At 62.6% G+C, this 10,777-nt stretch overlaps 2 protein-coding genes across 2 annotated transcripts; both read left to right on the top strand.

Annotated features, from left to right (window-relative positions):
• Positions 1-410: 410 nt before the first annotated feature.
• MNEG_9115 (hypothetical protein) lies at positions 411-3,288 on the top strand (the record flags this gene model as incomplete). Its single annotated transcript, XM_014042411.1, has 6 exons — positions 411-476; positions 676-768; positions 1,032-1,148; positions 1,544-1,617; positions 1,985-2,114; positions 2,362-3,288. 6 exons carry the CDS (start codon positions 411-413, stop codon positions 3,286-3,288), a joined length of 1,407 nt encoding a protein of 468 aa, XP_013897865.1.
• A 2,068-nt stretch (positions 3,289-5,356) lies between these two features.
• On the top strand, positions 5,357-9,136 carry MNEG_9116 (hypothetical protein; the record flags this gene model as incomplete). The annotated part of the gene is made up of 8 exons (XM_014042412.1): positions 5,357-5,484; positions 5,821-5,899; positions 6,189-6,803; positions 6,979-7,408; positions 7,609-7,802; positions 8,206-8,318; positions 8,524-8,626; positions 8,894-9,136. 8 exons carry the CDS (start codon positions 5,357-5,359, stop codon positions 9,134-9,136), a joined length of 1,905 nt encoding a protein of 634 aa, XP_013897866.1.
• Between the last annotated feature and the right edge of the window lie 1,641 nt (positions 9,137-10,777).

Here is a 10,777-nt window from a genome sequence, read left to right on the forward strand (position 1 = left end):
GGGTGGAGCTGATGAAAAAGGGGGGGCAGCGCTATGTGCGATGTGTTTGTGGCAGGGTTGGCCGCATCTGCGGCATTGGCTGCGCCAGCTGCAAGGCAGCATGATGTCAATCATCATGCGGACGTGCGTGTTGGTGTGTGTGTGGGGAGCGGGGGTGCGCATGCGTGTGCGTGTGCGCACGCGAGTGCGCGTGTGCCTCAGCAGGGCTTCAGGGCGCGGTGCCTGCGGTTTGCACCAGATCATCGTTTGGGGGGGGGGTTGATATTGCATTTGCAAGGACCGGCGTGGGCGTGGAGCAAGGCAACACGGGGGATAGTTGAGACAGTTGACGCGTCATCGCATGTATGATGGCTGATGGGATCCGCTGTGAGCTTGGGTAATGTGATGCGATGATGACCTACCCTTACACAATGTGCCCGACACCCCTGCCTGCCCTGCCCAGGTTTGTGCTGTGCGCATCCCCGGCAACACTGCAGGTGCGGCCAGCAGGGGGGGGGAGGCTGGACGGTTGGACTGTTGGGTGCTTGTTGCTGCACGAACATTGCACGGGCATGTCAATGCTTCTTCACAGCCTGGCACATGCCGCTGCCACGCAACCCTAAGCCCCTGACTTTATGTCCTCCCAGCTGCGCTCTTGTCAGTTTTCCCATCCCCTCAACCTCGCTTTCCCAACAGTCGTGGGGCTGTGAGGGGGACGGGCGCGACCACCCAGGGGCGAGGGAGAGGAAGCTCGACGTCCTGAGTTCCGTCGACGCCTGCGCAGCCGAGGTGGGTGCGTGTTGACAGCAGCACGGGGTGCCCAGAAGGGAGCGCGACAGTGATGAACGCCACAGCCGCGTCGGCAGTGATTGTCAGGACGCTCAATAGCGCGCGCCGTGTTTGCGGCCGGCTCAGGCGCTGCAAGAGCAGCGCGGCAGGGCTCTCTTCCTGAACACCAGAACCCGGCTTGATGGTCCTTTGGTGGGGCTTGTGTCGCCCTACTGTCAGCCACCCATCCACCCACCCTCCCCCCCTCCCCGATTCCTCTCCAGCGTGGCACCCCGGACGTCCCCCTGCGCATCAGCCGCGGCCTGCAGCGCGCCATCGGCGCGAGCATGGTGACCACCCCCGTCGGGGCCAAGCGCCACTACACCATGTCCTACTCAGACGTGAGTGCCAGGGGTCCGCGGGCCGCGCTGCGCCCGGCTGGATCCAGGGTTGCAGGGTAAAGAAATCTCGCGTCGGCGCCAACAGGCCTGCGCCAGGCAGCGGGCCCGGGCAGAGTGGCCCCTGCGTGCGTGCTTGCTCATCAGATGCCAGGCCCGCCAGGTGCCAGGCTTGCGGGATGCAGGGTGTTGGCGCTCGCGACCCGGCGTGATGCCAGCATGCGTTGTGCTTCTGAGGGTGAAACTGTCCTATCCACACTTGGTTCACCAGACCCTGTCGGCCTGTTGATGCCCGCGCTGCTCCCCTCATCGCACTTCTCTGTCTCCTGCTCCCCACCCTTCCCCCCAAGTTTGCTGCGCGCCTCAAGGGTGACCCCAGCTTTGCCCCCTGGTTCCAGCCCCTGGAGGAGGGCCTGGCCGAGCTGCTGACGGGGCCCAGCTGGAGGGGGGAGCCGCCCTTCCCCTGCCACAGGTGTGCGGGGGCAGGGCAGGTCAGGTCAGGGCAGGGCAGGGCGCAGCTGCAACGGAGCGGAAGGGTGGGGTGTGGGACAGCTGCGGGTGGATGCCCCACGGGCAGCAGCCAGCAAGGAGGGAATGGGAGTGAGGCAGAAGCGGCCGTCTCGTTGGATGTGTTGGGGTGGTCAAGCTGCGGCGGGCCCCGCGTGCTGCATCGTAATTCGCTATCAATGCTTGTCATGGGATGAATCTGCCTGCAGCAATATCCGTAGTGGCACGGCACCGCAGCTCGCGCCAACTAGAAGAACCCTCATCCTTCCCCCTCAGCCACACCTGCCCCTCAAGCCACCCTCGTAACTGCCAAACCCACGTGCGGGCGCCAGGTGGACGCGCTGCCTGCTGCTGCAGCAGCTGCTGGTGGAGGCGTTTGACCTGCTTGACCCAAAGTGCCTGCGCATCATGCCGTCGCGCCGCACACGGCTCTCCCCGGTAGCCTACAAGTGCCTGCCGAACGTGAGAGGGGCCCGCAACCGCCGGCTCGCTCGGCACGCCTTTGAGGAACTGTCAAGCGAGGCTTGCGCCCAGGGCAGTGGCGATGGCTGCAGCCATGCTGAACCCACACCTGAGGCGCGTGCAACCCTTACTCCAAGGCCGCCACACACCACTCGCCTACCTTATGCAAGTACTTTAGAACGCCCAAAACTTCAAGCATTCCACCTTTTTCACTCTTCAATCTCAAACCCAATCCTCGTATCCGCAGCTGGAGGCCTACCAGGCGCGGCTCAACCTGCTCAGCACCAGCCCCTCGCACTCCAACTTCACAGCGCTGCAAAACCTGGCGGACCCACTCGCCGTCGCCAGGCAGGGCGGCGTCAAGGCGCCCCCCGCACAGTGGGGGCTGCCGTGGGCGCCGCCCGCGGGCCTGCCGGCCGCACTGCAGACACTCAGCCCCGGCAGCAGCCCGGGCGCGAGCGGCGCGGCGTCGCCGGGGCAAGCTGCTGGGGGTCTGGGGTCTGCAGGGTCTGGCGGCTCGCTGGACCTGGGGGATTTTGTGGCTGGAGCCCTGCAGAGTGTGGGAGGCGGCGCGCTCGGCAGCGGCAGCAGCGGCGTCAGCAGCGACAGCGTTGCAACCAGTGGCAACGGCAGCAGCACCTGGCAGTCGGAAGGTGTCAGGCGCGACGGCCGCGGCACGGGGAGCGGGAGCAGCGCCGGCATGGACACGCAGCAGCAGGGCGGCGCTGTGCAGGCGGAGCCGGTGCTGCCGCTCGCGGCGGTGGAGCAGCAGATGCGGCGCCTGCACGCGCGTGGCGGTGCGGGGGGCGACGCGAAGGGGGAGGCGCTGCTGCAGGATGTGGTGGGTGCCACCATGGTGCAGGTCCTGCAGCAGGCGCAGCAGGCGCAGCAGGCGCAGCAGGCGCAGCAGGCGCAGCAGGCGCAGCAGGCGCAGCGGGGCCAGAGCAGCGCGGGAAACAACACAGCAGCGGCGGAGGAGCGCCGGGCATTGCGTGAGCCCTGGCGGCAGCAGCAGCAACCCAACGGCCGCGGTGCCGACACCACAGGTGCAGATGGCGCGACAGGCGGTGGCGTGCGCGCCGAGGGCAACAGTGCCCCGCCACCCGCGGCCACCAATGGGTCGGTTCCCTCGGGCGACAACGGCTCCACATCTCGCGTTCCTATGGACAATTAGTGAACGTTGAGGCGAATTTGCGCCGTGTGTGGAGCGTCTGGATGGGTCCACACAGATTTTGGGCGGAGGAGGTGGCGTCGCTGTTGGGGCTCGGCCACCCCGAGGGGCGTGAAGCCTCCCCATGCACGGCCACCTTCCATTCATAAATCCAGCCGGCCGCTGCTGGTGCGCCACGCGCAGCTGAAGTGACCCGCAATTCCCTTTGTCCTCTCGGACTGGTATGGTGGGCGCTGGGGCGCCGCAACGTTTCTCATGCTGCTAGCAGTGCCCCTCGCCGATGAACACCAACATCGGGTCTCGACATTTTCCTGCATGGCGCACGACGCATACAGCCGCTGTTCAGGCTCATGAGCCCGATACCTTTGCACCCCACAGCACTGTTGATCAGCGGGGTCTGCAAGAGACCCTTGCGGTAGTTCTCCTGGTGCTACAGGGTGCGTGTGAGGCACCGTTTGCCCACTTGGCTTCCATCTGTTGGGTTCTCCTCTCTAGGGGCCGCCACTTCGGAGGTGCTTGTATATACCTGAAGTATTTTGAGAATGTTGTCGATCGGGGAACTCAAGTACTGAGGACAGCCATCACGTTTCAGTGGTGCAAATTTGTCATCGTGGGCTTGTCAGCAGCAAAGACTGGCTTTCAGCGCGTGCTGGCCTCATATCGCGGACGCGGGCTCCTGAAGTGTGTGGTTGGGGCTTGTGCCATGCCATTCATTCATCTTGAACTAATCTACCACCTTGAATGCACCAGAGCATCGCACCGCAGTGGTGATTTAGACCAGGCAGGCTGCCCTTACATTTCCTGCTGGCTGCTGCAAGCGTTGCGGTATGATGGCTGTAACACACGCCAATGTGGCACACGCGACACCGATCATTTGAGTGCTTGGCCATTGTGTTGACAGCACTCATCTTGGTTGCGTGCGCGAGCAACCAAGATGCCACAGGGGTGAACACGAGGGATTTGGCGGAAGTGTCTGCTGCAGGACATGCGCCGGAGACGGTGAAACACTTTGGCACACAGTGAATAGTCAAGCGCAGGTGGCTGCTGTACATCTGCTGGGAAGCAAGTTGCAAGATCTTTTGTAGGGGCGTGCATGCTCATGGCGCAAGCTGTGCCCAACTGCGTCACTGACGACGGACTCACCCATTGCTAGCCACTGCTATGACTCAACCACAGCAAAAAAAGCACTGCAATGCAAAGTGTTGATGTGCGTGTGTTTTGTCAGCAAATGTAAAACAACACCGACTGAGACATTGACCGCCAGGCACTAAACTTCTGCTGGCGCCCGCAGCTTGCCTTCCATCCCGCCGCACCTTCGCCCTCACGCGCCCTGCTCAGCGCGCACGCGCACGCGCACGCGCGCGCGCGCGTGCACACACACACGCGCACGCACGCACGCACGCACGCACGCACGCACGCACGCACGCAAGCGCGCGCGCACACACACACACACACACACACAATACAAACACACACACATACACACACACAAACACAAGATACAAGAGTAAGCCAATGTCTTCCTGATCGCTCCTTGAGCCACGCTGCCACATGATTTATACGGGCCTGCACATCGATATGGCCGTGCAACTTGTGCGTTGTGCCGTCCAGCCAACAGGCGGCTGACCCCCCCCCCCCCCAAGTGCGCTGGAGTGTGTGACGCGTAAAAAGACATGAGAGACACTCGGATCCCATCAGTGCCTGCATTTGCGTTCAGGAGCGTGATTGCACGGCCATTAACCGACGGTGACGGACCAATCTTTTTGACTGATCTGGACCGCGATAGGTGAGTCGGTGCCGTAGTCTATATCACGCCTCTAGAATTGGCGACCTGCTGTCAAAATAAACAGTCCCTGCAGATCGCCTTGGTCTTCGTTGTTTGAGCCCCGGATCGTCGAAGCGGGAAACTGTGCTCGGACATCCGTCCCTGTTGGTAATCACTGATGAATGTTCAAGTCTGTTGAACGAATCTGCAGCCTTTAAAAGAGCTGTTGACAGCGAACATCAGACAGCAGCAGTGACACCAGCAGCGGCAGCAGAGCGCGCGCATCGCCCGCCAGCCAGCGGCACCATGTCCGCTGGCGATGAATCAGCGTATTTGATAGCCACTCTCGGCGACACCCTCGCCAAGGGGGTTGCAGCGACAGCTGCAGCTCAACCAACAGACCCAGTCGAGTTCTTGGCATCATGGCTGCTCAGGTGCGAATTGCCTTTTTGCCTGCGCATGCGCATGCGCACGCGCACGCGCATGTGCACGTGCATGTGCATGCTGTATTTTGATTGCAGTTGCGCCGTGAGTGCACTTGCGCATGGCAAGTGCATGTTGATATATGTGGGGGCGTGTGGAGTGCCCAACTGAGTCCATCCAGCCGGATGACTGAAGGGGCCCCAACAACTTGTAGATATGCGCCGCATGGTGGCAGCCTGTGGATTGCTTGACCCCATCCTTGCCGCCTGAATCAGCCCTGCTTGTACCCTCCCAGATGATTTTGCAACACCATCTGTTGCTGCCATTGTTCTTTCTCACTTTGCCAGGAGCGTTCAGGAGCTGGAGCTTGAACGGGATCGCCGCAGCGAGCGGGACATGGTGGCGCAGCAGGCAAAATGCATGGAGGTGCGCGGCAGCGCAGGAGTGCACACCTTGCTTGTTACCCGGGGTGCCAGGACCCTGGGAGGGAGTAAGGTGCCCTCGCCCATGCACCGCAGAGCCCACGAAAGCGGCTGGCAGCAGCCGCGGCATGCGTGGCGCGGGTTTGGGGGGAACGGCGCAAGCAGCCCCAAACAGCAGCCTGGTGGAGGCGTGCGCGCAGCTGTATGTGCACTCTCACCTGGCAGCCTTGGGAACCCTGCTGGCATTTCTCGTCAAGCACCCGTCCATCTCCGCTCAATTCCTGAATGGCCAGGCCCAGGCCCGCGATGCTGCCACCAAGGCCGCCGCAGCAGCTGCCAACCGAGCAGCTGCTGTGGCCGCCCTGGCGTCGATGGCGGAGGAGCCGCGCCGTGTGTGGCAGGCCGCTGTGGACCTGATCCAAAAGCAGATTCCAGGTGTCAGCGCGTACGTGGCAAACATCGTGGGTGCTGAGGAGCCAGAGCAGCAGATTGCAGGCGACGACGAGGGCGTGGCTGGCGCGGACGATGCTCCTGAGGAGGAGGCCGGTGGTCGCCCCCGTGCTGCGGCGGGCGTGATGCTGGTGCTGGCGGGCAGCGGTGCGGCGGCGCACGACGTTGCAGGCGAGGAGGCAGAGGGGGCTGGCGAGGGCGGCGACACGAGCGGCGGGGAGGGCGCAGAGGACGGCGAGCACCCGGGGGCGGAGCAGCTGGCTCGGCCTGATTACTCCTCCAAGCACCTGTCGTATGTGGCGGCCAGCCCCGGCCAGGAGTTCATGACGAAGCTCGAGCTGAGGCGGCGGGCGGCTGCGGCAGATGGAAGCGATGGCGCCCCCGCGGATGGGTCGGCAGAGGGGGTGACGGCTCCTGTGACATTCCGCATACTGGATGAGCACCTTCCGCTGCTAGAGGTGAGATGACGTGTTCCTTTGTCAGCGATAGCGGAGGGAGGCGTTTTGGGTCGTGTCGTAGGTCCCAGGATGGCAGCCGGTCTGCAACATGAATCACGCAACATCTGCCACACATGTGCCTGCGTGGCGGCCCTTGAACGCCTTTTCTTGTACTGCCCCACCAAACGCGCCGTAGGTGCCGACCGTGGCGCTGGAGCCGCGTGTGCGTTTCCTCAATGCGCAAGGCCTGCCAAAAATTGGCTCGTACGTTGCCGCCGCAGCACCCAAGTCGGGGCCTGCAGCCACGGGCGCAAACGCCCCCGCCGCCGCTGGTGCATCTGCCGGCAATGCGCTGGCTTCGGGGTCGTATCACTGCATCCTGGCGGTGGACACCCTGCACCCAGAGGGCAACGGCCAGCCTCTGGCACCGGATGACGTCAGCTTTGTGTCTGACGTGGCGCGTGCGCTGGGCGCGGCGCTGGATGCCAGCGAGGCCGCGCGGCTGAAGGACGCGGCAGGCGGCATGGCGAGTGTCGAGGCGGCGGGGCCGGCAGCTGTTGCGGCGCTGAGGAAGGCGTTTGAGGAGGTGTTTGCGGCCGCAGCGCCGCCAGAGCCGCTGCCGGAAGGTGAGGGGCCGGCTAGTGGTGGAGGGTTTGATGAGGCAGTCGGTGAGAATGCAGGATGGCATCTGCCCGGTGCTCGGAAGGCAAAGCTGATGCTGGCCAAGCCGTGTGCTGGCACCGAAAAGTTGGGTGCGCTTTTGGGCCGGGCCGTTTTCCATCAGTTTGTCACCCGCCCTCGCCTCGACCTCCCCTCGCCTACGCAGTGCCTGATCCTGCCGCTGAGGGTGATGACGCCGCCGCTGCAGCAGCCGACGCCGCCAGTCCCCAGGAGGCAATCGATGCAGCGACAGCCGCACTGGCACAGCGCAAGGCAGCCGCATCGGCGGCCAAGGTGTCAGCTTCCAACGCGGAGGTGGTGCTGGGGACGCAGGAGGGAGCGCTTGCGGTGATCAAGGAGGTGAGTTGCGTAACGGACACGTTGGAGGAGTTCTCGAACAACCCCTGAGCATGTATATAGACTGTGTTCATTATGTACCCACCTGCGCGCCTGTTTAAGGGGGGGGTCAAACAGGCTTGAAGTTTATCTGTTTGCGCACCGGGCGACTGCGAGCTGCCGGCCAGCGGCGCCATTGTGTGTGTGCACCGTCTGTGTCCACACGCAAATGCAGACCTACCAGCCATGCCCCTTCCTTGACAACCTCTCCCCCCCCCCCCGCTGTGTTGTTTTATTATGATCCATCGCTCAACAGGCCATTGCTGGGGTCCGCGGCTCTGCACTACGCGCACTACGCATGCTGCCTTCGAGCCCGCCTGCTACACTGCGTGCACTCTGTGCGGCACTGCTACTGCTGGGTCGCCAGCCAGGTGCCCTGGGTAGCTGGCGGGAAGTCAGCGGGCACCTGGGGCTGCGGCTGTTTGAGGAGCTCGCAGCGTTTGACGCCCGCGCCGACATTGACCCCGCGCTGTGGAAGAGGTGGGTGGGCAGTTGTATGTGGCTGGCTTCTCATGCACCTGGGGTTGGTGACAAATATACATGCAGGGACACGGGCAGGGTGGAGGGTGAGGGCCTGCGCATGCGCATGCGCTGCAGGCATGCACATAGGCTGAGCTTCACCTGCAGCAACACAATGGCCCTCTGTGCTGTTCCTCTGGCGCGTTGGTCCTGCATCTTGCCGCAGCGTGCGTGCCTTCGTAAACGCCGCGACGCGCGACCTCGCGGCGCTAGAGACTGAGCTGCCTCAGTCCTGCCTGGGGGTGCTGCTGCTGGCCTGGGTCGAGCAGGTGGGGTGGCGGCAAACGGCGCCCTGCCTTGGGCCACTCGGTTCCTACTCCGGTGTTGCTGGGGGTCTAGAATGTTTGAATGGCATTGTGCGCGCCCCATTTGCCTGGGTTTTCAATCTGTTGGGTGCGAACCCGGAATCTTGGTTGTGATGGTTTGAGTCCTGGCGGTGGCCGGCGGTTGGGGCTGAGCGTGCCTACGGCAGTGCACAGTACTGGCAATTGCCGTGGTGCAGCTCTCACTCCGCAACCACGTATATGTGCCCACAGGTTCGGGCTGTGTCTCGCGCCGCGGCGGCGCAGCGGGCGGCGCGCACGCAGCTGGAGGCGGCCGAGGCCGCAGTGGTCAAGGCTGAAGAGGGGGTGGCTGCGGCGCAGGAGGCGAAGGTCAGGGCGGATGCAGCCGCGGCCGAGGAGGCGGCGGCTGCGGAGGCGGCAGCGTCCGCAGAGGCGGCTGCTGCAGCGGCGGCAGAGGAGGCCGGGGAAGGCGCTGAGGAGGGGGCCGAGGAGTGACGACCTGGCATGTGCTGGTCTGTGCATGCGATACTGCTGTAGCCCCTTAGGTTTGGGTAACTTCCAGGTCACACATGTTTTTTAAACAGTGAGGGGGGACAATGTTCGGCATCCGAGGAGGGTTAAACCCCACATCTATGACAAAGAGTTGTGGCAGGCGCAAGCTGTGATTGGTTGCTCGGACATCTGTCATTCCCCTGCCGGCCGTGTGTCCAAAGAATGCTGACTCCGCTGTGCCTTGTTCCATGCACGGGGAAGAGGGGGGTTTATCTGGGCGTCTGGTACTATGCAACACCGGATATGGGACCGAGGTTTTCGTCAACGTTGCGCAGATGGCCTGTTGTCGTGCATCGCAGCTTGACAACAGGGGACAGCTCAACCACAACCATCTCCATTAAGCCCTGCTTCAATGTGCAGAGCCATGCAGGGTGGTGCAGTGGCAGCACAGCAGGCTGAGGCTCCGTGCCATCAATTTCAAGGAGTCCTGCAACTACAATGCCATCTCATCCAGCAAAGTATGAAAAACATCCACCAGCGATATTGATAGCAGCAGAGTTATACATTTTGTTGAATCCAATGTGCATCACGCTCCTCAATGCAGTGCATTGCTGATTCACGTGGAATGCAGAATGCCAGGGTGCACAACCCAGGATTTCGGAACAAGTGATACAGCGCACCTAGTGAGTGTTCATGAGCCATGAGAGATCTTCAAAAATTAACTGTAACAGCTAAAAGGCAACAGTCATGACTCGCAACATTTGTGCAAGCAGGCCAAACATTTCATCGTCACCAGTCCAGCCTGCAGTCTGAGCGCCCGCACGGGGTGTCCTCTGTGATATGCATCAGCTCGATGGCAATCTATCTGATATGATCACGCCTTGATTTCTGTCTGATTTGCGCACATTGCACGAGCGCAATCAAGGAAGCTTTGATCTTTTGATCTACAGTACAGTGTATGCTATCCGATCCAGTGTAGGGCTGAGCATAGAAAGGCGTGCTGTTGTACCAATCTTTGGAGGTCTACATGGTGCACTCATGGACGGGGCCCGTGGTTGCACTCTTGCTGATGTGCAGTGTGCACGGCATTATGACCGCGGCCGAGGGCCCCCCAATCAAGGAATCTATTGGTTTCGGAGAGCTAGAGGTGATGTCGTATCCCCAGCACGAGGCACCTGCTCATGTGGCGTGTGACCGGGTCATGAGCGGGTGCACCTCGGGCGCCCCCGCAGGAGCCGCAGCGCTTGCAAGGCGGATCTCTCGCTGTACCTCAGAAGAGTGCTGCAATGAGTGGCTGGAATCCCATACCCTGATCTGTATGCGCGTGCCGGCGCCCGTGCACGCAGCGGCCATGCCTATCTGCTCGTGTCAGCCCGTGCCCGGCAACCGACCCCACCCACCCCCAACCGCCAGGAGGAGTGGCGGGGGGAGGTGACGCTCTTGTCGTGGCGACCGCGCGCCTTTCTGTACCGGGGTTTCCTGTCAGATGAAGAATGCGACCACATCATCGCACTCGTGAGCAGAGCTGGGCTTGTGGGCCCTGGTAGCCGAGGCTCGGATGCGATGATACAGAGACATCGGCTCGGTCGTGTGCTCCGAGGCTGCTGATCCAGTGGGCCACCCGGCCCTAAAAGCGTGCCTCTC

Source organism: Monoraphidium neglectum, assembly GCF_000611645.1.
Source record: "Monoraphidium neglectum strain SAG 48.87 unplaced genomic scaffold scaffold01825, whole genome shotgun sequence".
In the NCBI taxonomy this organism is placed as follows: domain Eukaryota; kingdom Viridiplantae; phylum Chlorophyta; class Chlorophyceae; order Sphaeropleales; family Selenastraceae; genus Monoraphidium; species Monoraphidium neglectum.